General features: G+C 43.0%; 1 protein-coding gene and 1 long non-coding RNA gene across 8 annotated transcripts in view; both read left to right on the forward strand.

Annotated features, from left to right (window-relative positions):
- The first annotated feature begins 1,110 nt into the window (after positions 1 to 1,110).
- qkia (QKI, KH domain containing, RNA binding a) overlaps positions 1,111 to 21,896 on the forward strand; it is a 73,982-nt gene continuing 53,196 nt past the window's right edge. For 4 of the 7 annotated variants that reach the window (XM_037125493.1, XM_037125492.1, XM_037125491.1 and 1 more), the window contains exon 1: positions 1,111 to 1,567. In XM_037125493.1, the coding sequence (XP_036981388.1) occupies positions 1,423 to 1,567 (145 nt within the window). In that variant the 5' untranslated portion in view covers positions 1,111 to 1,422. Of the gene's footprint in view, positions 1,568 to 8,553; positions 8,683 to 21,896 lie in introns of those variants that run through there. The other 3 variants (XM_037125490.1, XM_037125489.1, XM_037125495.1) reach the window with 2 other exon arrangements.
- On the forward strand, positions 8,777 to 21,307 carry LOC119034460. Its single transcript, XR_005079572.1, has 2 exons — positions 8,777 to 8,817; positions 20,976 to 21,307. It is a non-coding gene; the product is annotated as an uncharacterized LOC119034460 (long non-coding RNA).

Consider the following 21,896-nt stretch of genomic DNA (forward strand, 5'->3'; position numbering starts at 1 on the left):
GGATGTGAGAAACTGGAGGTAGCTGGTTTGTGTGTGTTCCATTGATCAGGGATGTTAATCTTCGGGGGATATGTGGAAAGGTCCTCCCAAGGACAGGACAATAAAAAGGCTCTATTGATCACTGGAGCGTTGATCAATCGGTCCCAAGACAGATAACAAGACGTACAAGTCTTGAGTAACAAAAGGCATCGTGTAGGATATGGACTGCACAGGTTAATCATTTTTTCATATTTCCACATCCTAAAGTGAAGCCTACATCTTATGTCTGCAACCAGCCTGATCCGTAAGCTGGTCTCGGCAAGTATACTTACTACCTCTGTCACACACAAACTCCAAATGAAGAGGGAGATTGAGCACACATGCAACCCTCGTGCAAGTATTCAAACTAGATCACTACTTCACACAAGATTAGTAGGCTCATATTCGGCATTGCTGAACCATAGAATTACACTGGTCCTTGTGAAATAAACGTGACAAATGGGGCCGCTGTGCTTTCAAGTAATCAAACAAATGCTGTTTTCACACTGGATCAGCAACATAAAGGATAACATAGACTTTTCTTCACAAAGCAACATAAAACCACTTGGAATATGCTAAAAGAGGTTATTTAGTGGGGGGAGAAGATCCTTTTTTTGGCAAAGGTCTGATAAAGAAGAAGAAGAAGAAAAAGATCTGAGCTACATAGAGGCATGTGGGTGTTAGGTCATAAAGAACAAATATACCACAAAGAGGACTCGTGACTCGAAACACAGAAAACCTTTAGCTGACTCCACTTCTCATTCACAGTGTTGTCACAGGTTGGTGCCTAAGTTATGAAACAGAAGCGTTCCAAGTCTGGAAATGTTTAACTGCTGTAATGTTGCTATTAGTGGGCAAAAGGAGAAATAAGTAAATGTGTGCCATTCTGTGTTGACAACACTTCAGGGGCAGTGGATTCCTGCGCACTGCGCCCCATTGGCCCGAATTTCCGTCAGTCATCCCACCAACCGTTAAGCCCCGCCCTCCAGGCTCGGGTGTGAGAGCTCATTGGCTTTCCCATTAGTCCCCTGAAAGCTCCGCTGGCCAATGGACGCTGAGGAGGACGGAGCCTTTCCGGTAGAACAGTCGCTCGCGCCTACAGTGGTGGAATCGAACGTCCCCGAGCGCACACGGCGCACGAGTCTCTGGAAGGAAGATAACGGTCTCTTTTTTTTTGCCCCCCTCTCCACTCAAACAGCAAGAACAAACCAAGCCTGAATTTTTTTGGGGGGGTTTTACAGAGTCTTCTCATCACAAGGAGGAGGGAAGCGAGGGATTGGAGCCGCAAGTTTTTTTTTTTCTTTTTTCATTTTTTTTTCTTCTTCTCCTTCTCCCCCCACCTCCCCTACCTAAAAAGAGGATTCTGTGCGTCGCGGTGGTTTGTTCTCCGCTCTCGCCGCAAAGATGATGGTCGGAGAGGTCGAAGTGAAGGAGCGACCGAGGCCGAGTCCCGACTATTTGATGCAATTATTAAACGAGAAGAAGCTCATGACCAGCTTGCCGAATCTCTGCGGCATCTTCACACACCTGGAAAGGCTTCTCGATGAAGGTAAGCGGCGGTCTGGGGCCGATGGGGTGGGTGGGTTGGGGGGGCGGGGGGGCCCATTTATGTGTGTGTGTTGGGAGGGGGGTGCGTGACCACGGCGCAGTCCGGTCTCCGAACGGCTTCGCTGGGCGTCCCTGCTGCAGAACGCCCTAGCATTGTAGCATCGCAGCAAAAACATTCTCAACTTCCACCCCCCGATGTACACCTCACATCTGGGCTTCCCTGTGCTAGAAAGCCCCGACAGTGTAACTCCGCTCCCCGAGCAAAACCTCACATCCCCCAAAACAACCCTCCAATGAGTTTGTTTCACGTCGGCACCACAGCGGGGATGTGGATCTACAGAGTCCCGTCGCTAATGTCGGAGTTTGTCCCTGCACTCCTGACTTGGTGGCGATGAGACGAAAACTTTCTCTCGCTCTCTTGGAAAGGAGAGAAAAAAACCGAACTGTCTGTCAGTGTCAGCGTCTTAGCAGAGAGGCGTCCGTTGAGAAGTTTCTGAACACACTTTTTTATTTTTTATTTTTAGGGGTTCGTCAAACGCGAGTGACGATGAAACAGTGTTTAGAGCCGGGGCCCGATTCCCACATGTTCCACAGCGATTTAGCTCGGGTTAGCCACATTTTCAGCTAGCGAGCCGCTTGGTGTGTCTGCCGCTAAACTCTTCAGGAATCAAAGTGATACTCAAAGCCGAGCTACGTATTTAAAAAAACAAAACAAAAAAAAACCCAAAACACCCAACCTGACAATGTGGCGTTTCGTTAAATTATGAAGGAAGAGTTGGTAAACTTGGGAGGGGGGGACTCTCGCTTTCTGTGTTAGTGCCGGGGCTGTTGTGCGAGTTGTTGCCCAGCGGCCGAGCTTAAAAGCACGGAGGAATGTGTCTGCTTGTTGCCCAAACAATGGCCAGCGAGTTGCTGTCGGGAGGAAGGGGGGTGAGAAGAGAGTGCACGAAGAATATCACAGCCGTCTAACTTTTTTATTTAAGACGGGGGCACCTTTTTGTTTGTCTCCCCTTCGCTCGGCCTCTACAATATTTGTCCTCAAGCCGAGGGTTATGTTTCTCTCGAATATATATCCCCTTCCCTCGCCGCTGTTCCTGCTGCAGTCGTCGTGTTTTTCTTTTTTCTTTTTTTTGCCAGTCAAGCGTGCTGCTCCACCAAAATTGCGTCGCCTTTTGTCGGCGGCGCCGTCCAGACGGGGGTTGTCTACATGTATTTTCTAGGCTTCGACTCAGATGATTTTTTCTTTCTTTCACGGCGGCGCTGATAAACAAAGATTATTCGCCCCGGTCGTGTTGATAGTGTCAATAACATAAGCTGGTCTAAGCGGAAGGTTGGACCTATGGTTTATGTAACTGAGCTGGGGACACTAGAGAGCGCCACAGCCCCCCTAGCAAGACTGCCCCCGTGCTGTGTCGAGCTGGACACCATGACAGCGGTGTTTAAAAAAAAAAATAAAAAAAAAATAGGCTCCTTTATTAGCTTCTTCACAGACATGGGAAGTGCAGGGCTCGTAGTTTCGGTCGCATGTCTGGATGAGTCGGCTCTGTAGTATGCACTTGTTAAACCAGTCGGCAAAGGCTTCCTTGATGGGTGATAAACTACTGGAACTAAGACCAATAGAACTTTAAAGTGGACTGTTTGCTCCCCCATCTCTCTTAGAAAATGACATCAATGGAATAATAAATGTGTATAACATTTTAGTAAAAATGTGGTACGGTCAGGGAAAATGCCACTTCAGAGATGCCTGGAAAAAAAATCTTAGCAGGAAATCAACACAGGAATGTGTTTTGTCAAACAAGCATGGCCAAAGATTTCCCAGCATGTGTGAAAATCTTTGCTTCCGGTGTTTAATTACTCTCCACACCCTATAAATACCCCACAAAAGAGGTATTATGGAGTTTTATTTTTAATTCCTAAAAGAGTCAGTCGGGAATAATGGGTGCGTTGATCTGTTCATTGAGGGGCGAGTCAGGAAGCAGACCTGTTTCCTTTTTTAATCCCTGCTCCCCTTTGCCGTCTCCCTGCCCCCACAGCCAGACACCCTAATAATCATCTGAACAGTAAAGAAAAGGGATCATGCTTGTGTCTGTGTACCTCTCCAAACAGCTCAGCCGTGCTGCTGTCGGCACACAGTCTGAGCTAACAAACTGAAAGCAGGGAAATTAAAAAAAAAAAATAAAAAAAATAAAAAAAATAAATATATATATATATATATATATATATATATATATATATATATATATATATATATATATATATGTGTATATATGTGTATATATATATATATATATATATATATATATATATAGCTAGCTTGTATGTGGTCAGCAGTGATTTAAAAAAAAAAAAAAAAAAAACTAGTATTATTAATCTTCCGCTTAGTGGCTTTTACTTTGTGAGGCAAATTGAGTTTGCAGCCCAGAAATACCAAAGTGCTGCATTGATAGGATTTATTTTTAAAGACAGATTGTTAATCAGAGAAAACCTCTAAAATGAGTTTAATCACAATAAAAATGTTAATGTTGTTAATGTGAAGTTTCTTTGTGTGAGAATTCCTCCTTCCTCTGATGTTCAGGAATGTTTTTAACCAAGGCTGAGACATTGAACTGTTTTTAGTTTTCCGGAGATTAATTTTCTGACATCATCATGACATACACAAAATGCAAAAGAAAGGCGACTGTAGGTCTTGATGCTTTCTTTTGCATTTTATATGCTACTCATATAAACACCAAAGCTGTGTGTTAAGTGCAGGATTTAGGAGCTGGGGAGGAAAGACGTGTGTTAAATATAGCAGAAGTTCATTTAAAGACATTTATAGGCACATTGTAAATTTTGCAACACTGATCCTAATTTTATGTTCACAGATTTAATATTTTGATTCATTTGCTTCATGTAAACTAAAGGTCACTGAGCTGATGTCATAGATAAAGCAGTGCAATTGTTTCTTACACCACTCTTCCCTTTTGTAAATAAACGCTTTTCCAACATGTCTTTTGGTGTTTGTCACCATTTGGTTATTTGGCTTTGAGGCAACTTGATTGTTAGGGGTCCAGGAATCCCTCCTGTGATGCCGGGCTGGTCCATCGCCTCTATGCAGCCTTAAAATGTCCCCACCTCTGCTGTTTAAGAAATCATGGCCAAGACACCCGCAAACCCCCAGCTTCAGTCTCACTCCTCTAAAACCTCACATGGCTGAGGTTTACAAGGGTTTCCACAGCACCAGCCCAAACTTTACCCTGCCGTCAGAAATTGCGTGTGTGTGTGAGATGAAAGCCACCCCAGTGCAGAGGAGGCTTGTCTGACTGTCTGGTTCCTGTTAGGGGCTGTTTGCTTTGCCTTCCCCTTTGGACGGGGCTGAAGCTCAGATGCAATGTATTCGAGGTCAGCCTACTCCCACTCCCTGTACCGTGCTGGTGTAAGCTGACCCCACCCAGAGTAAAAACTGGGTGGACAGTTTGTTCTTTTGCAATTGTTCCAAGTCTAAAAAAGAGAGAAGAAAACAGCAACAGTGTATGTAAAGTTATTCTCCGGTGTTTTTATTACTGTTAATGTTTGACGTTAGGATGCCTATGCAGTTCCAGAAAGCTCAGAAAATATATTTAATTGTTTACTTTTTGCTTATTTTTATATTTGTGTAATAAGAATTTCACAAGGACGAGGGAAACGCGTTTTTTGAGCTTGATATTTGACAGCAGTAAAGATAAACATCGCACTAAGCTGCAACTTCCAGGCAGACAGGAACGACTCCAGAAGGGAATCTTTAACTTGTAGCATTGTGGTGTGAGTTACGCTTGATCTAATAGTTATTTTGTTCGATGCGTGTTTGTGTAGTGTTCTCCTCAGAGTCTGTCGTGGGTACAGCAGGCTCCAGTTAATTCTGTCTCATTGAAAGTGGATGTCTTGTCAAGGCCACAAGAAGAGGCAAGGTACTCTATAAAAGGTTATTGATGCTCAAGCAGACATTAAAACTCTACCAGTCAGTGACGAAAAAATGAAAAGGAAATACAACAAAGAGAAAGTTAAGGATGCCTAATCTGTCAACAATGCATCAGCCGCGTTGTGTCCTGGGGGACAAAAGCTTTTGTGTATTGTTGATAAAAATTACAATGACAGCACTTCTCCTTTCAGAAAGTATCGTTTCACAGGCTTAAATGTCATGAACATCTTAAATCCCTTCCCTTGTCAGACTTTAGTGCACCTAATAACAGCAAAAATCTAACCAGTTACAGTCGAATTCCTTAAACTCTTTCTCAAATTGTCAGTCTCTCAATAATATACCCCTTTGACAGCTGCACATGTCTCCCTCACCCACCCAGTGCTTTGTGCATGTCTACACAGCTGTTTCCACGGCGGAAGAAAGCTGACACCACCCTGCTTTGGTGGCGTGGACGTCCCCTTAACGTTCCCAATATGTGTGTAGTCCCTCAAGGTCACTCTGGCGGACTGACAGCCCCCTTTTGAAATCCCCTTGCGCTGCAGTTGTTCATCTCCCTGAGGTGACACCTGCTATGGAGTTTTTTTATTTCTCTTTACGATCTGCCAGCCAACAAGCTGCTTCAAATTGCTATATTTTCTCTTGGCAGGAGGAGACAGCCCATATAACATCTAGAGATGTAGCCTAGTTGTGAAGTGCTGGCGCTGTTGTAGGTAGCGGAGCATAGGAGAAAGGGAGGGTTTTTTATATTTTTGTTGTGATGAAGTGTGACGAGGATTTCTATGGGGAACAGAATAGTCAGATTGATCGAAAATATTTACTCCAAGCTCCCCTTGCCTTTCCTCACAGGCTCAATTTTGAGCTTTGTTTGTATAATAGATTAAATGGTCTGTTGTTCCATCGCACATCGTGCATCATACCTCTTGTACTCAGCTACAGAGCCCCCTTTGCCTGTACAGTGTTGTGTCTGCTTGCTTGTCTCTGTGTGCCACGATTGAACAGGACCTTCCCAGGAGAGCTGTCATCGTTCGGAGGACAAACTGTCTGCTGTCCACCCTAGTGCCTGTTTGGAGAACTGGTCCTTTGGGAACAGCTGTTTAGAGAACAGACTTTGATAAATGGGAGTATGCATTAGGTTTTTGTACCTGGTGTATATTTCTGTCAATCTGTCCAAACGGTTGTTCCCATTTTCTTTGTCTGTCTGTGTCTGGTTGTTAGTGCACTGTACTCTCCTACTGTAGTTTGACCCTCAGCACAGGGCTAAACCTGCACTAACCTCTGACATGCAATCAATTTAGCAGCTAACAAGATTGAGCACCGCGCACAAAGTAAGACACAGCTCAGAGCTGTGAGAGTGCAGATAGAGACTGACAGGAAGAGAGAATTGGGGGTGTTAGGCCAGGACTGTTGTCGCAAGCAGAAACCAGTTACACCCCCCCCCAGCGCCTTTCTCTTCTCCCCACATTCTCTCCCAAAGCACCACTTATAAGCTGGAATTTAATTAACCGCAAGCCATTCTGTGAGCTGGTTTACTGAGCCATTGCCACCAGTGAGAAAGCAGAATTGGAGGCTTTGTGCTCTCTCTCTCTGTCTGCCTCTCTTGTCCTCTTACGATCCCTCTTTCACAGTCTCTCCTCCCTGGTAATAAATTAGATAGTGGCATAAGTTTGACAGGGTGAGGTGTTGGGGTTGCGGCAGGACCCGGCATTGCCTTGCCTGTCTTCCTGCTGACATGCCTCCGCATAGCCCCACCACAGTGCCTTTGTGATATTCTGTCCCTGTTCTAACTCCAACATCGGACCCATCTTGCTCCCCTGGCCCCAGTCCAGCCCCAGCAACGCTACATTCCCCCCCCCCCCGGGCGGGTGCTGTTTGATAAAGTCGTCCAGCGACAGCTCGGGGCTCTTATCTCAGGCCTCAATCCCATGAGTGCTGGGGCCTCCTTATCACTGCTGCCTCTGCCTGGCCTCCTGTCTCCGTGCCCTGCTCTGCCTGCCTGGCTGCCTATCTGGCTCGCTGTCGCCAAAACTAAGTGTCTGCCCTTCTATTACTGCCGACTGTTAGACAACACATTGCTGGGTGCAGTTTATCTCTCCTTGTTATTCCTAAAGCAGAGCAATCCTGCTAAAATGAACAGTGATAAGTTGAGCATATGCATAGTGAATTTCACTGAAGAACTTTCATGGAGAGGTTTCTCTCAAAGCCAGAGTCGTAGTTCTGTGTGGCTACTAAGCCCAGCTGATGAAAAGGGGTGTTGAAGAGGAAGATAAATTAGGTTATGTTGTTATAATTATGTCTTAACAGCCCCCTGACACAAAATTGCTCATCAAATTTGGTTGTTTTTTTTCCCCCCAAAACCATGCCTCCTCGTGTTGACCCAAGATATATGAACTTTTACCCCTTTTTTTCTCTCTTTTTTTGTGTCTCACACAAAAATATCTACGGGAAGTAACGCCCGTTTCAGACAGGAAAGGACTATGGGGAAGGCGAGTCAGTGGTTTGTTTTTTCCTCAGACAGACGGGGAGAAGGAGGGGGGCTGTTTTCTTGCTTTGGTGACAAGAGAAGCCTGCTCTTCTTTTGCCCTCTTCCACAGAGGTGGGTCTGTCTCCCATCTTTCTTTTGACTAATTTAGATTACACCATGAATCATCGCTCCTGTCCCTCCTCCGCACATTTGTGTGGCTACTCAATGCATACACTATTTCTCAGTATATTCCTCAGTTAGTGTATGTGTGCGTGTGCGGGGCCCCACCCTGTTGCATTTTTGGAGTGCTTCAAATAGCTTTCCCACCTCCCTTGCTCATAGTAGTCCCCTTTAATGCCTCACTCCTTCTCTTTCTATCTTCGTTTTCAAGCCTCTGAACAGTCACAACAGATATTGTGTATTTTCGGGAATCATACCAGAAATATTTGTCACCGTTTCCTCTTCCCTTCCCCCGTTTTTTTTTCTTTTTTAATCATAGAAAGGAGGTGAAAAGAAATCTGAATGCCCACTCTGTTCCTCTCTAACTCGCCCACCCCACTGCATTCATTTTCTCTCTCCTTTCACAGGAGGAATGGCAGCCGAGCGTTGGCAGCCGGCTCAGGAATTTTACCGGGAGCACAGTCAGAGCACTTAACCTCCAGCCTGGTGTTTGTTTTCCCCACACACTCGCTCATAGTGTGTTTTAGCTCTACGTAATGTGAGGCATAGGAACTTCTACTTTACTGCATATATCTTTAAATGTTGAATGGATAATTTGTCTGTAATTTGAAGTGTATTTTCTTCACGGCAGGCAGTAGCAAGCTCTTTTCCACTGAGTAATGTGGAGCAATTGGTAAGTTAGTAACCCAGAAATGTTTTCTTAAACCTTCTATTTTTGTGACATGCTCACTTTTATCCCTTATTTCCCAGTCAACCACCCCCAAAACCACTGGGCTATGTTCACTAGCCCCTTCTTCTTTCAGAACACCCTAGTGGCTCAGTCGGCCTGTGGTCTGCAGCCTTTACCTTGGTTTCACTAGTTGCAGGCTGGCCAATAAATCAAAGATGAATAATTTACCTGTCCCTCAGCAGCCTGTGTTGTTTCTGTAAGGCTTGGCAAGAGCAGGCGGCGCTGCCATAACCTTCCCTGAGGGCCACAGAAAGTGAGGTGGCAAGAGGAGAGAGAGGTTCCTCTGTAGCATGCTGCCATCAAATATGAAGTGCTGGGAACTCCAACCTTTACCAGTCTCGGCTGCTTCTTTGTCTCTTTAGCTTTAACACATTTGCAGTCCTTAGCTGTCAAATCCATTTTGTAGTATCCACAGTACTCTTGTCGCTCTTTTCTAATCTCTTGATGTTCTTAAAAAAAAAAAACTAAATTTTTTTCAGTTAAACCACAGATCGCTAAAAGGCATTGTCTTTGATACATCTGTTAACAAGCCTTTGTGGGTCCAGGTTTCACGAAAGAAAGTGATCTTGTTTGGTCTGTCCTTAACACTTGTGCTAAGGAAATGGATTGAATAGGGCTACGCTCACAATAATGCTTCAATTTGCCAATCATGTTTTGTTTGTAGTTTACCTGAGGCAGTCGTTGTGCAACTGGCTCTGTATCTTGAATGCTGATGATGTTTTGCAAAGATGTTTACTACTCCATTTTTAGATTGTGCTGTCCCTTAAGATTTCCCCGGTCTTACTTTGAATGAAATTGATGTATTGTGTGAAAACCTGTTTAGCATATGTTTTTTTAGCACTGATGAGAAGAAAATAATGCCAACATTGTTACAAACATTTGTAAATGTTTGGGTTAGATGTCAAGGTAGTAGCAGTTACAATAACTCCAGCAGAACTGCTATCTAAGTGTTAATAGGATAAAACTTTTTAGTAACAAAACATTAGATAGTAGACAAACATCCCTTGGACTCAACTTTATAATGCACTTGCCTCTTATACCTTATTGCAAGTAATTGCTAAATCTATTTTAAAGGCTGTGTGACAGGTGTGATCACATGTCAAGTGTGTTAAGCATAAACGGGGAGCCTGGCAGTAGGGGAAGTGAGTAGCTTCAGTGCAGTCATGCTGTAAGTTTGTCTGTGAGTACGGTGAACTCTGTGTTAGAGTGTAAGTTTTAGTTGTTGGGAAGAACTCATTCCATACTGCAGGTATCCAGGTCCATTTTGACCACCTGTGTCAGCCTACACAACTCTGAATCACCCTTGTCCAATCAAACTGTCTAAACATGTCACTGCTTATATTTCCCAGATTCTGTTACTACACTACATATTTTACCATATTATTTAGCTGTCATAGAGAAACATGGTGAGCAGGACGGCACGCCACATGGTTCCTGTGCTGAGGCTGAAAAAAGATGTACTGATTACATATGAACCACCATCCTGTCCTGTTCGCTGTCCAGTTCTCTAGAATGTCCAAAAATATTTTAGCATGCTGTCAAGCTCTAGTACGATATTGTTTGTTTGTAGCTAGAAATGGACTCCTAGACAAACGCGAGCACTGCCCAACTCACAATCCAGTCACCCTTTGGCAGGAGTGTTTATTGGTCAGTTGTGGCACAGTGTGTTCTGGTTGATGTAGGTTTTCTTCCTTTTGTACAAAAGGTAAATCCACAGCCTTTTTTCTTATGTAGCACCAATTTCAAAAGCATTTGTTTCTTCTCTCTACTGCGGACACAGCCCAGTTTTCATGTGGCGATATGCTTCTTTAAGTCATCAGGGGTTGCAAGTAGCAAACCTTGTTTTGCTGTCTGCTTGTAATGATTGAATTTATTCTGGGGGAAGTTTTTCAGATTTCCTATACAGAGCTGTCACTTACATTCACATAGGTTTTTAATCCACTGTCCCCTCTGTGTCTTCAGCAATGTTGCAGTTGCTTGAACATGGTCCTCTCTTTCTCACTGGTGTGTCACACATAGTGAGTGTCTAGACTAACTGGAATTACATGTGTTGCACAGTTGTGTTTTACAGTGGCTGTCTGCCCTGCAGCCTTGTGCTGTAATGTAAAACATGATTTGCTTAGCATAATTTATGCCCATGTGCTACATCCAAAGTATCAGCACATAAATGAAGTCGGAGTTGTACAAGTGCAAGTGAAACAGTTTTTTGTCTGCTCTGTTTGGTTAGAGTTTGTCACTGCTTGTCTGTTTGTGATGAGGCTTAAGTCTGTCTGTCCTTATCAGTTCAGTGGTTGGGAGGAGATTACAGAGCAGAAACAATGGGTGGTTTTGTATGATTAGGCTTTAATTGGTGAAACAAAGAGGCTCTTTAGCACCGTGTGTAACATAGGAAAGACTGGCATAAAAGGCCACAGATAGCTGGCAGGAAAGAATGTGCTGTGCGTATGAAAGGGTTAGCGAGCATGAGCCTCATCCCCTGCTCAGTTGATTGATTGTGTTCGCTGAAAGGAAAAAGGCGAGCAAGGCTGTCGAGAGCGAGGGGAGGATGGTGAATGTGATAAAGAACAGTGGGGGGAGACAGAGGATTCCTATGCACTGCGAATGAGGTCATCTGGTTGGTTGTGAGTAAGGTCACTGACCCCTCCCTCAGCTCCACACTCCACCCCTCTGTCTCTCCATTCCTCCCCCTCAGCTAATGATACACAATGGCTTTTTGTGCTTTAATGGGCCAGACGCACACATTGGGTCATTCCTACCAGTTCACATAGAGGAATGCACACAAGTGCTGTCTGTCAAACAAGCCCCATACATTGCAATGCATCTATCACTTGTTTTATTGTCATAGCTGAATGTACAGTACTGAATGAACTGTTCTCAGAGCAGCTGAGTGATGTGGTTTATGCAATCTAAGATCCGCCTGTTTATACTGTTGCTCTCACAGTTGAATAGTGATAGTGGTGACATTTTGGATTATGTTGAAGAGATGTTTTGTAATCTTTGTTATATTTTCGTTGTCTAGAAAAGGTATTTGCAGTGTAAAGTTTGAGGCCAAACGAACAACTGAATGTTGTTGGGGTATATTGTGGGTGGATGGATTCCCATTTCCTTTTAGATTTTGTCCTTGCAGATGTTGCCCTTTATTACTGTACAGCTAATGAAACAATGTACACGTCATTATTCTGGCGATATGATGAATGCACCACATGTGTTTTGGTGGTGCCACAATCTATCAAAGTCTTAGGTTGTTAACCTATAAAATCTCTATACCAGAGGCATTTACAGCTAGAATGCAAGAACACCCCCATTAAGCATCCAGCTTTACTTCATTTTGATGATGTTCTTGTTGTTTTTCTAACATCATCTGGGGAAAAAAGTCAGTGTGTTTGCCCCCTCTTTTAAGGTAAATATATTTTATCAGCAATTGGACACTGTGACCACAGATATCAATAATCAGCCCATCATGTAACACCAAATGCAGGATTGGTCCTGGATCTTGCTTTCAGGTTACACGTCTTTTTTAAAAAGACAGATCTGGCCTCATTCTGTAGACCCATGCAAGAATATCCCTAACCACACGACCTTGACATTTTTACCCTGAACCCAACTATTCTCTGAAAAACTGGGCCTTGAACTCTGGACACATCTGACATGAGAAGTCTTGATCATATCAATGCCCAACCAGCTGGCACAGTTAACCTGTTTCTCTGCTGCTCCTGTACACCTCAGCCTTAACTCCTGCCGTCTCAGTCCAGTGTCGTAGGAATGTTGCTCATAAACAACCCACAAGGTGCTTCTTTATTGTTGTCTCCGATAAGATTACAGCTGCTCCCGTCTGGTGCATATATTTTCTTGTAGGACGTGCCCAGACAAGCACACTGACATGAAATGTAGTGATTAAAAACAAATTGCCATAATTTGGATTTTGGATATGTTTCTGATCGCGTGCACTGTGTGTGTTTGGTTAAATGATTTATCGTAAACGTAAGTGGTCTCCCAGGGAAGGTTAAAGTCAGCTGTGGGTGGACAGTGTGTAGACACAGCAGGTGAGACAGGTGTGGGCATGAGCATGGTGCCAAGGTGCCAGCTGTTGTTGACACTTTAAGGTGAAGAATAGTCGGCCAGGTGATGGACTTGTCTGTCTCTGTCCCCTCTAATCCTTCTCTCCTGTTCCGTGTTCCACCCCTGCGCTGCTTTCTTTGAGAGTATTTGTCTGACGTGATTGTAGGTTGTTTAGGATGGGAGTTCTTCCTGCAACCTTATTTTTATTGAGCGTCTGACACGTTTGATGAACCAGACCTCGATTATATCTCCCCTCCTCCTCCCTCATCACCATGTGTATAATCCCACTCTCCCTCTCGGCACACTTGCATACACAGTTTGATTTCTCCCTCTTACTTCAACCTTTCTGTCTTAAACATACACATGTATCCCTCTGATCTGTCTCTTGTTTTTGTTTCCAAAGGAAAAAAAACAGTATCTGTTCTCTCAAGGGGGAATGACTCATTTTTCCTGGCTTTTCCTTTTTACCCATTTATTTTAGCAGAGTGACTCTACAGCTCCCGTCACTCTCTGTCTTTCAATCCCTTCTCTCATCTCCAGATTTTTCTTCACTCGCTCCGTCCTTCCATTTGTTTTCTCTATTCCAGCTTCCCTCTCTACTCGTATGTGTGGCAAATATCCAGCCTTGGGGCTATATTGCCTCTTTCATGTGAGGACCAGTGGTGACATTAAAGGCCCACTACGTGATCTGTCGGTTTGCATCAGCTCAGCTCTCACCGTCTGCGCTCAGGAGGATCCTAGTATGCACTCGGCGCGCCACTCGATCACTCCCAGGCTCAAAATGTTGGTGGGTAGACAACAACATACCTTTACCCGTTGGATGAAATTGTGCACATGTATGTGCACTTGTAGATTTTGTTAAGCTCTCACACCCAAGCGCTATGAGGCAGATCGATGTTAAAGCCTTAAGCGTAGTGGAAGCACGGTTAATGACAGTCGAGTCTGTGACTCTCCCTCTCCTCCTTTTTTATGACACTCTGACCCAGTTGCTACAGCCCCTCCAACATGTTTGTTTTTTTAAATGCTTTAAATGGTACATTCAACATTACTTGGCAGACAAAACAGATCAAGTAGATGATCTCCAGGACCAGACAACCAGACCAAACAGAGCTTAAGAGCAGATCTGAAGATCAGAACGGTGTAGGTCAGGGGGAGTCTTTTCCTCTTCCTTTTGTTGTCAGTCTTGATCTATGGAAGTGCATCAGACAGTCAGAGGCTTTCAGCTGTTTGTTCTTTATAGAGATAAGTATGCACTACTGTTCACAATCCATCCTTGGATACTTGGCCCACAACGATTGATGTTCTGGCACTAGACCATGCATATCCATCCAGATATTTAACACATTTCTTGTATGTCTGATTTGTATTTTACAAGAGTAGGTGTTTGAAGTGGTAAGATTTGGATTTTGGAAATTGGTATGTTAGACTGTGAGGACATTCAAGAACCAGCACAAAGACACAACAACAGCTGTGATGTGAATCTGTGTGTTGTCACACCCAGGGACAGTGACTGCATGGCTGTTGGACTTGATCTTAAGAAGGTAGCTGCAAGTCCCAGCAGGCCCTGTTTTTGGAGATGAGACAACAGCTGACGCGCACACACACACACAGACACACAGACACACAGACACACACACACACACACACACACACACACACACACACACACACACACACACACACACACACACACACACACACACACACACACACACACTTTGTGATGTAACCTGTTTGACTGCATGTTTAAAACTCATGTCCGGCCCAGGGATTTTCTGCATTGAGTATTTAAGCCTAGCTCAAAAATGGATCAGTCAGCTGTAACGCCACCTGCAAAAAAATGTCAGGGTGTAAAGAGAGGGGAACACAGTTAACAGTTAACATGTCAACACTACCAAAGTGGCACTAATACTCGCATAAGTATGGTCAAGACATTTCGGTATAGTAGAAAGGGGTTGATTCAACTTTTGTTTGTGGTGCTGCTGAGTTGTTTTGCATTATGCTGATTGATGTTTAGGGCTGCATCTCACAATTATGTTGATTATTTGGACAATTAGTTTATCTATAAAATGTAAGAAAATTGGGTGTTTCCCAGCGTCCAAAATTACAAGCTCAGGTCTCTTGTTTTGTGCATAACCCAAATTTATTTATTTGTTTGTTTGTTTGTTGTAGAGGATTTGATAATTTTGACTATTTTTGAGGAGTGCAGAAACAAGACAATGTTAATGTCAGGAAGCTGGAATCAGAAAATTAACTGATTGTTGCACCTTTGGCAGGGTTTTTCCAACATTCTCTAGCACATATATATTACTATGGGTAAACGCTATTGTTTTTTAACCAGGTCTGCCTATTAGCTAGTAACCAGTGAGGGTGAATTGAAAATAAAAGATGACACTGAGCTGTCTTCATCAAAGTATTTTCATTGAAATGCAGTCCAGTACACCAAGAACACAACAGCATTTTAAGCAACCATGGTGTTGAATCAATGTTTCTTTGGCACACTCTTATCAACAGCTGAATATAAGGCTCATAAAGGTATGGAGATATTGAGGGCTGTTGTGTTTTATTGCATCAGATTATAACAATGTTTTCTTTGTAATAGTTTAACTACAGCCTATTTAAACTGAAGCATGTATTAGCACAGAACACTTCACTCCTGTCAATGCAGGTGATTATGATTACTGAATTGTAGCTGTCATGCTACCTGGGAAAGGTAAGGCTAACAAGGCCTTGCACATCTGCCTGTTTCCAGTTATATAGACGGTGTATGCCTGACTGTTGGTCACAGAAAATAGGATTGAAGACAAATTACTAACGAACAAGTTTTCACTCTGTTTCTGTCTCTGTTTAGTGACATCAGTGCTTTCTTGTTGTAATCAAGAGACATCATTCCCCGATAATGAGAGAGGGGAAGGAATGTGGTGGTTCCTTATTCTGTCACACCCCCACCTACCAAACACATATTAAATAAGAGATTTTTTTTTTGCCCAGTCTGTTTGTTGACATACTCAATACTACACTTCTGGCAGGCTCCTGCTGCTCCCATCTGTTCCAAGCCAAAAATCACTAGAGTCCCAGTTGATTTTGAAGGTTTGCAGTTAGAATGCAGCCCATATCGTATCCTTTTTCTGTTTTGCCATTTCAACTAGGGCTGCAATTATTTTCATTATTGATTAATCTGCCCAAATACTTTTCACGATTAATCGAGCCTACAGTGAATAGAGATTGCTTCTCTTGTCCAGCTAACATTACAAATACTCTTTTTATTCTGGTAACATGGGTAAAATTAACCATTGCATCAGAGGGGAGGGATCGGGTTTAGATCACATGTAGTTGTAAAGTAAAAAAAAAAATTTTTATAACTGATAGTGGGGAGTGTGAGAAATGATTCTCCTTCCCTTCTTCCCTATTGGTTGTGATCACCGTGGTCTCCTTAGTTACAGGGGTGGGGACAGGAAGCACATTGCATGTTATCTCCTCCAGTCACACTGACAGCCAGAGTCTTTCCTTCCTCCCTCTTCTCTCTTGTTTCCTCTCCTGACAGCTGGACCTTTCCTGGCATTGTTGCATGACGGGCGAGGCAGCTGTGTGTCGGCATAGATGCAGTTAAGATGTGCTAAATAGATTAATCATGTTCGGTGCTTTTTGATCCTCTGATTTACAGTCCACATTTTATGCCAACCACTATTCGGCACAGCTCTTTGGTCAACCTTTTCCACTTATCCAAACAACTGATATGAAATGTCAAACTTTCAAGCCCGATCTAAGCAGTGGGCAAAGTGAAGGGATTACCCCCTTTCCATAGGCCAGAGGAAGTCAACAGAGTGGATACAAGGGCTGCTCTTCAGTCCGCAGTCATACACCCCATCAGCATGCATCCTGACTCTTCATCCTGTTATTCTTCCCATTCCTTATCTCGTATTCTCACATCTTGTCGAGCTCACAGCATGCATCCTGTGCCTTATTTTCCACAGCATCCCCTGTATTGTTGTGGGTGTGAGAGTATGCCTATGCAAGTGCGGAAGGATGCATGTTTGTATAAGTGTGCCTAAGGCCTCTGTGGATAAAAGGGATGTGTTTCTAGATGCCTTGGTAGCATGTGCACATCCACCGAAAACACAGACAGTAGAGTTAGAGAGGGATTCCTGAGTTGCACTTTACAGCACTGCTCAGGTCTCACTTTTGTTTATCTGCCTGATTTTACTGGCAGGTAAGGTCTGTGAAATGAGGTCCCTCGAGATGCAGAGGAACCAACAGTCTGTTTGGCTGTTTTCACACATGCTTTGCTCATGCTTTGAGTGTGTGTCTGTGTTCATACTAATTAATCCACCGGTTCTGACGGCTCCTGTCATAACTAAGCTTTTTATTATGCGTGGAACTGCACAGAAACATGTTTGTATCTCAAAGAAGTGAGAGTTGGGCTTCTTCCTTGTATTGTAGCCCAGATGAGGCAAGCTGTTTCTTTTTTTTCTAGCAAGATTTGTGAAAACCATTTTCAGCTCATAAGGCTTCACTCTTAAAGCCAGCCTGTTAAATGACTATTGCTGTGGCTTCCAATTTAACGCTACATATCCCCCCCCCCCCTTCAGATGGCAAAAGCAGCAGTAAAATAGCCTATCTTTGCTTGGTATTTTAGAAGGAGTCTGAGTCTGCATTTGTGTGCATTAGGTTGCCTGTTTCAGCTGAGCTAGGGTATTGGGCTGCTTTAAAAAGGTGAAGCGTGGAGAGCGAGAGAGGAAGTATTAGCACTGAACTCTCGCTTCTGCTGTGCTGGATTAGAACATTTTTTCGCAATCGCTGAATAATTAGCAATATTATGAAACTACCCTGAGAAGGAGCTTTTAGCATTCTGTTAACTACTGCACTAACACTCCACATTGCTTCTTGTAAGGGAATGGTATCTGTGGGAGAGTGCGAAGGAAAGAAAACAGTTTCTGTATTTTTCTGTCTTCCTCACTCACCCTGGGGTGCCTCCCTCAAGTTTGAATGTGTGCAAGTGTGCACGCACTCACATGTTTCACCCCAGGATCCTGTTGGAAGTCCCCCCACGCAGAGAGTAATGAACGTTGGCCCCTTGCGGCAACCATTAAGAGTAAGCCATTATGGTTCAGTATCGAGCCAGCCCTCCCTGCCACTTTCACCTCACTCTATGGTAGACCCCACTGAGTGCACAAAACTGGCACTCCTATGGCTCATTGAGCTGCCAGCATGCCCCCCACCAGCACACAGTCCCATAAAGCAGTTCCACATCATCAAATGTGATGATCCCCTGTTCTAATTTTAGTCTGAAGTCTTAATAGCTCAGCAGATACTGTCTGAAACACTCATTTCACTGTAGTGCTGTGAGTGAGGAGGAGAGTATGGGGTTTTGCTGCAACTTTATAGGAATCATGTCAGTTATTTACTGCAGTGTTTTAGCTACTGTGACTGATTGGCTTTGAAAACACCCTTTTGTAAAACGAGTGTTTGATGGAGCCCAACCGATACATTTGTTAATATTGTCAGTTGATAATGGCCAATCACATATGCTCGGATATCGGCTTATACTTTGTGCTGATGGGAAACCTTACATTTTTTACAGATAATGCAGAAACTGACCCTTAGTGCGATTTAGAATGATTAAATGTCCAGTGAAGTTCACTGTGTTTGGACACTTGTGTCATTTTAGACAATATAGTCTGTTGTTAAATACTGTTAAATGTCTTTCCTCCAATAAATATCTTTGACATAATTCAAAACACTTATTCTCAGTTAGCATTTTTAAGACAGCATTTGTTGGTTACACTATCTCTGGGCATTCTCTTATTATTACACTTATTATTGGCCTCTTGACAGTTGTTTGATGATTTTGCCTCTCTGATTGTCATGGCCTCAAAATTGGCATCGTAATGCATTCTCAGGCTACAGTTAACTGGCCTACTTTTGAGTTGAATCACTGCACCTGTTCATCGATCATTGCTGGTGCTGGGAGATGTAACAGTCTGAATTATTGATTAAAGAAAAAAAAATTATACAAAAATTAGTTGCAACATATTTTGATAATCCATTTCTTGTTTCAGTTACTTTTAAGTCACATATCTCAAACATTTGCTTCTTAAATGTGAGGACTTGCTGCTTCTTTGTCATTTATTTTAGTAAATGAAGAGTCTTTGGGTTTTGGACTGTTGGTTAGACAAAAAGGCAATTTGAAGATGAGGCTCTGTGAAATTCAGACAACTTCGATTTTGTAAGCACTATTTTTTTTTGCAAAGGTTAACACATTTCATCAAATGTGAGAAAACCTTTTCAAATATGTTTTTCAATCTAGACTAGAAGGTTTTTTTTTTAAGAAATGCAATGTATGGAAAATACATTCTTTTCACATACTAGTGTATTCAGTCCTCTTTGTTCCACTCTCTCGCTTTTTCTGCTTTCTCTCCCTGCCTCCCCTCAGCTCTGTGTTTCTTGTGGCCCCTCTCTGCTTGTCTACGCTGTCTGTTTGCTTTGTTTAATCACCAAACTAACGCGCTATGACACGTTCCTATAGCACACCGTCCCCATTGCTGCCAGCAGCCACAGAAAGCCACATTCAACTTGGCACTTCTTCCCCTTCCTGCATGCAGCCACAGTGACGGCCCCAAAAAACATTGTGTTTGCCACCGGTTATGATTAATGGCTTTGCTGATTGCTGTTCTTTGCCATTACCAAACCTACACATTCTGGTTTTATCATACATATTCTCAGGGGTTCAGCCAGAATGTAGGAGGAGGTAAACTGTGTGTCCAACTTCTCACGCTTCTGACATTGGGATAAGGATTGGAAGGATGCATTCCAGTCAAGACAAATTAATGACCTTGGTTTATTTAATGATTGTTTCAGTTAAAGTTTCATCAAAGCGTGTTTTGATGGGGAAAAAATATATATAGAAATCAAGTTTGAACCAAACAGGTTGCTAAAAGAAGTCTTGCTTTTTTCTTTTAGGAGTAGCTCAGCAGTACAGATTTTTATATTGCATACAAATTACAAAGCGTTAATCTCACAAAACATTCTCTCCACCTGACATAGATGAAATTTGGTACAAACGTATTGATTAACACTAAATTGGCAGTGTTCAGCAATTGAACATGATATGATAGTACAAAACTTGATAGCATGTTATAACTTTGCAAATGCAGTCCAAATAACCCCAGTATGAGTTTACTTTATTCCGTATTTTAAGGTGAAAGAGGTCTCTGCCTTCTACAGACTACATCTTTGTGGCACCAGTTTCCACCGCTGTCGGTCATCGTGGTAAAATATTTAACCACTAGGAGTCGAGGGAGAATGTGGAGTTGATGTGTAATAGAGAGCAAATTGAGTTTTTCCTCCATCTATTTGTCAGTGGAATAAATATGTGGCAGTGGCTAGTAAAGCAAGGTGGAGGAGAGATGTAGCCCTATTTCCTGCTTGTTTCCTGCTGTATTTGTTTAGCAGATTTTTCTCTAAGGCAGTTTCTCCTCCTGCTTCCATGTGGAGTGTTATTTCTGTGGGTTCTCTTCTCTCAGGAGAGCCTCGCCTGCTAACACACAAAAGCTCATTAGCTTGTGCGTGTGTGGGTGTTTAAATGTGACGTCTTGTGTTTGTTTTTATATGTACGGTATGTGTTTAACTTTGTGTCAGGGCACACGTTCCTGTGCATTGTTGGACCATAGCTAGACGTTACACATGTTGTTATTTACGTGTGTTTTCAGGCAGCTTCAGCTCATTATTGATGATCAGAGAGCAGAACGTGCCGCTTTCAGGGAGGCAGTCATCTTGGATATAAACACGTGTGTACATGGACGTGTACACTTTCTGCAATTTCTGCACCATAGTGTTTGCTTCAGAAAAAAATCATGTTATTGCAAGTGTGTGTGTGCAAGCGTTTTATTGGTGGAGAATGCATCAACTGGCCGTTTCCAATTTGGATGAAAGCATCTCTCGTCTGTGTCCTGGCTTGCCGTTTACCCATGAGATGAGTAAGCATGTGTGTATGGGAGTGTAACTCTGTAATTTAATTATTTTTTTTTTTTTACCTGGCAAAGGGAGAAGAGAATCCAGAAACCTTGTTACTCCACTCGTTTATTTAGTGGCCTATCTCCTTAAAGACCTGGCGCTGGAGCTTTTTCCCCAGCCTGCTTTAGGAGAATCCTTGACACACAACATAAATCTCCCCCTCTTTCTCCCAGCAAACCGCACCGTCATTTCTGTCTCGAGCCATTTAGACCCTTCAGCCTGTGGGGGCCGGCGCTGATATCCACATCATGTCAGAGTAGAGGAACAGTGTGGAGGAGTCACTGTGAAGCAAAGTGATGATTGATATTTGTCAGTACCATTTTGAATGTTTAGATTGAATGAATAAATTATTGCTTTTCCATGTCTGTCTCATAATTCTCACATGTCATACGTACATTAAAGAAGTAGGCGGCTGCAATTCCATATTTCTTCTGTCTGCACTGGTTGTCAGGTGAATCACTTATTAGTGCAACTCCTATGTAAGAGATGGGCAATAAAATCTACTGCCCTTGTTCTGTGCCAAATGTTCATCCAAGGCTAATATGAATCAGCTGTCTGGTTTAGTGAATCAACTGTGTATCTTCAAGAATTTTTTTTCCCTTACAAAACTGCCTCTTTGTGTCACTATCCCTCAGCAAGGAAACACTTAAAGGGGAAACACAAAAGGGGAATTTTGTGCGTGTAACTTTGGAAGATACCCAATAAGTAATCTAATGAAAACAAAAGACAAAATGCCTGTTTTGCTCAAACTTAATTGCAAAGCTATTGGAATGTGAATGAACATTATCATGGGCGCTCATGCACTTTGTGTTTTCTACGACTGCATATAGTCACATCTCCACAGCAATATACACTCCTATGTTGTTCATTATGGCTTCTTCTCTCTCTGAAAAAGGGACAGCAGGGATGCCATGGGGAACACGACTTGCACCCCGGTGTGTTTTATACTA

The sequence above is a fragment of the Acanthopagrus latus genome, chromosome 16 (assembly GCF_904848185.1).
Source record: "Acanthopagrus latus isolate v.2019 chromosome 16, fAcaLat1.1, whole genome shotgun sequence".
NCBI lineage: Eukaryota > Metazoa > Chordata > Actinopteri > Spariformes > Sparidae > Acanthopagrus > Acanthopagrus latus.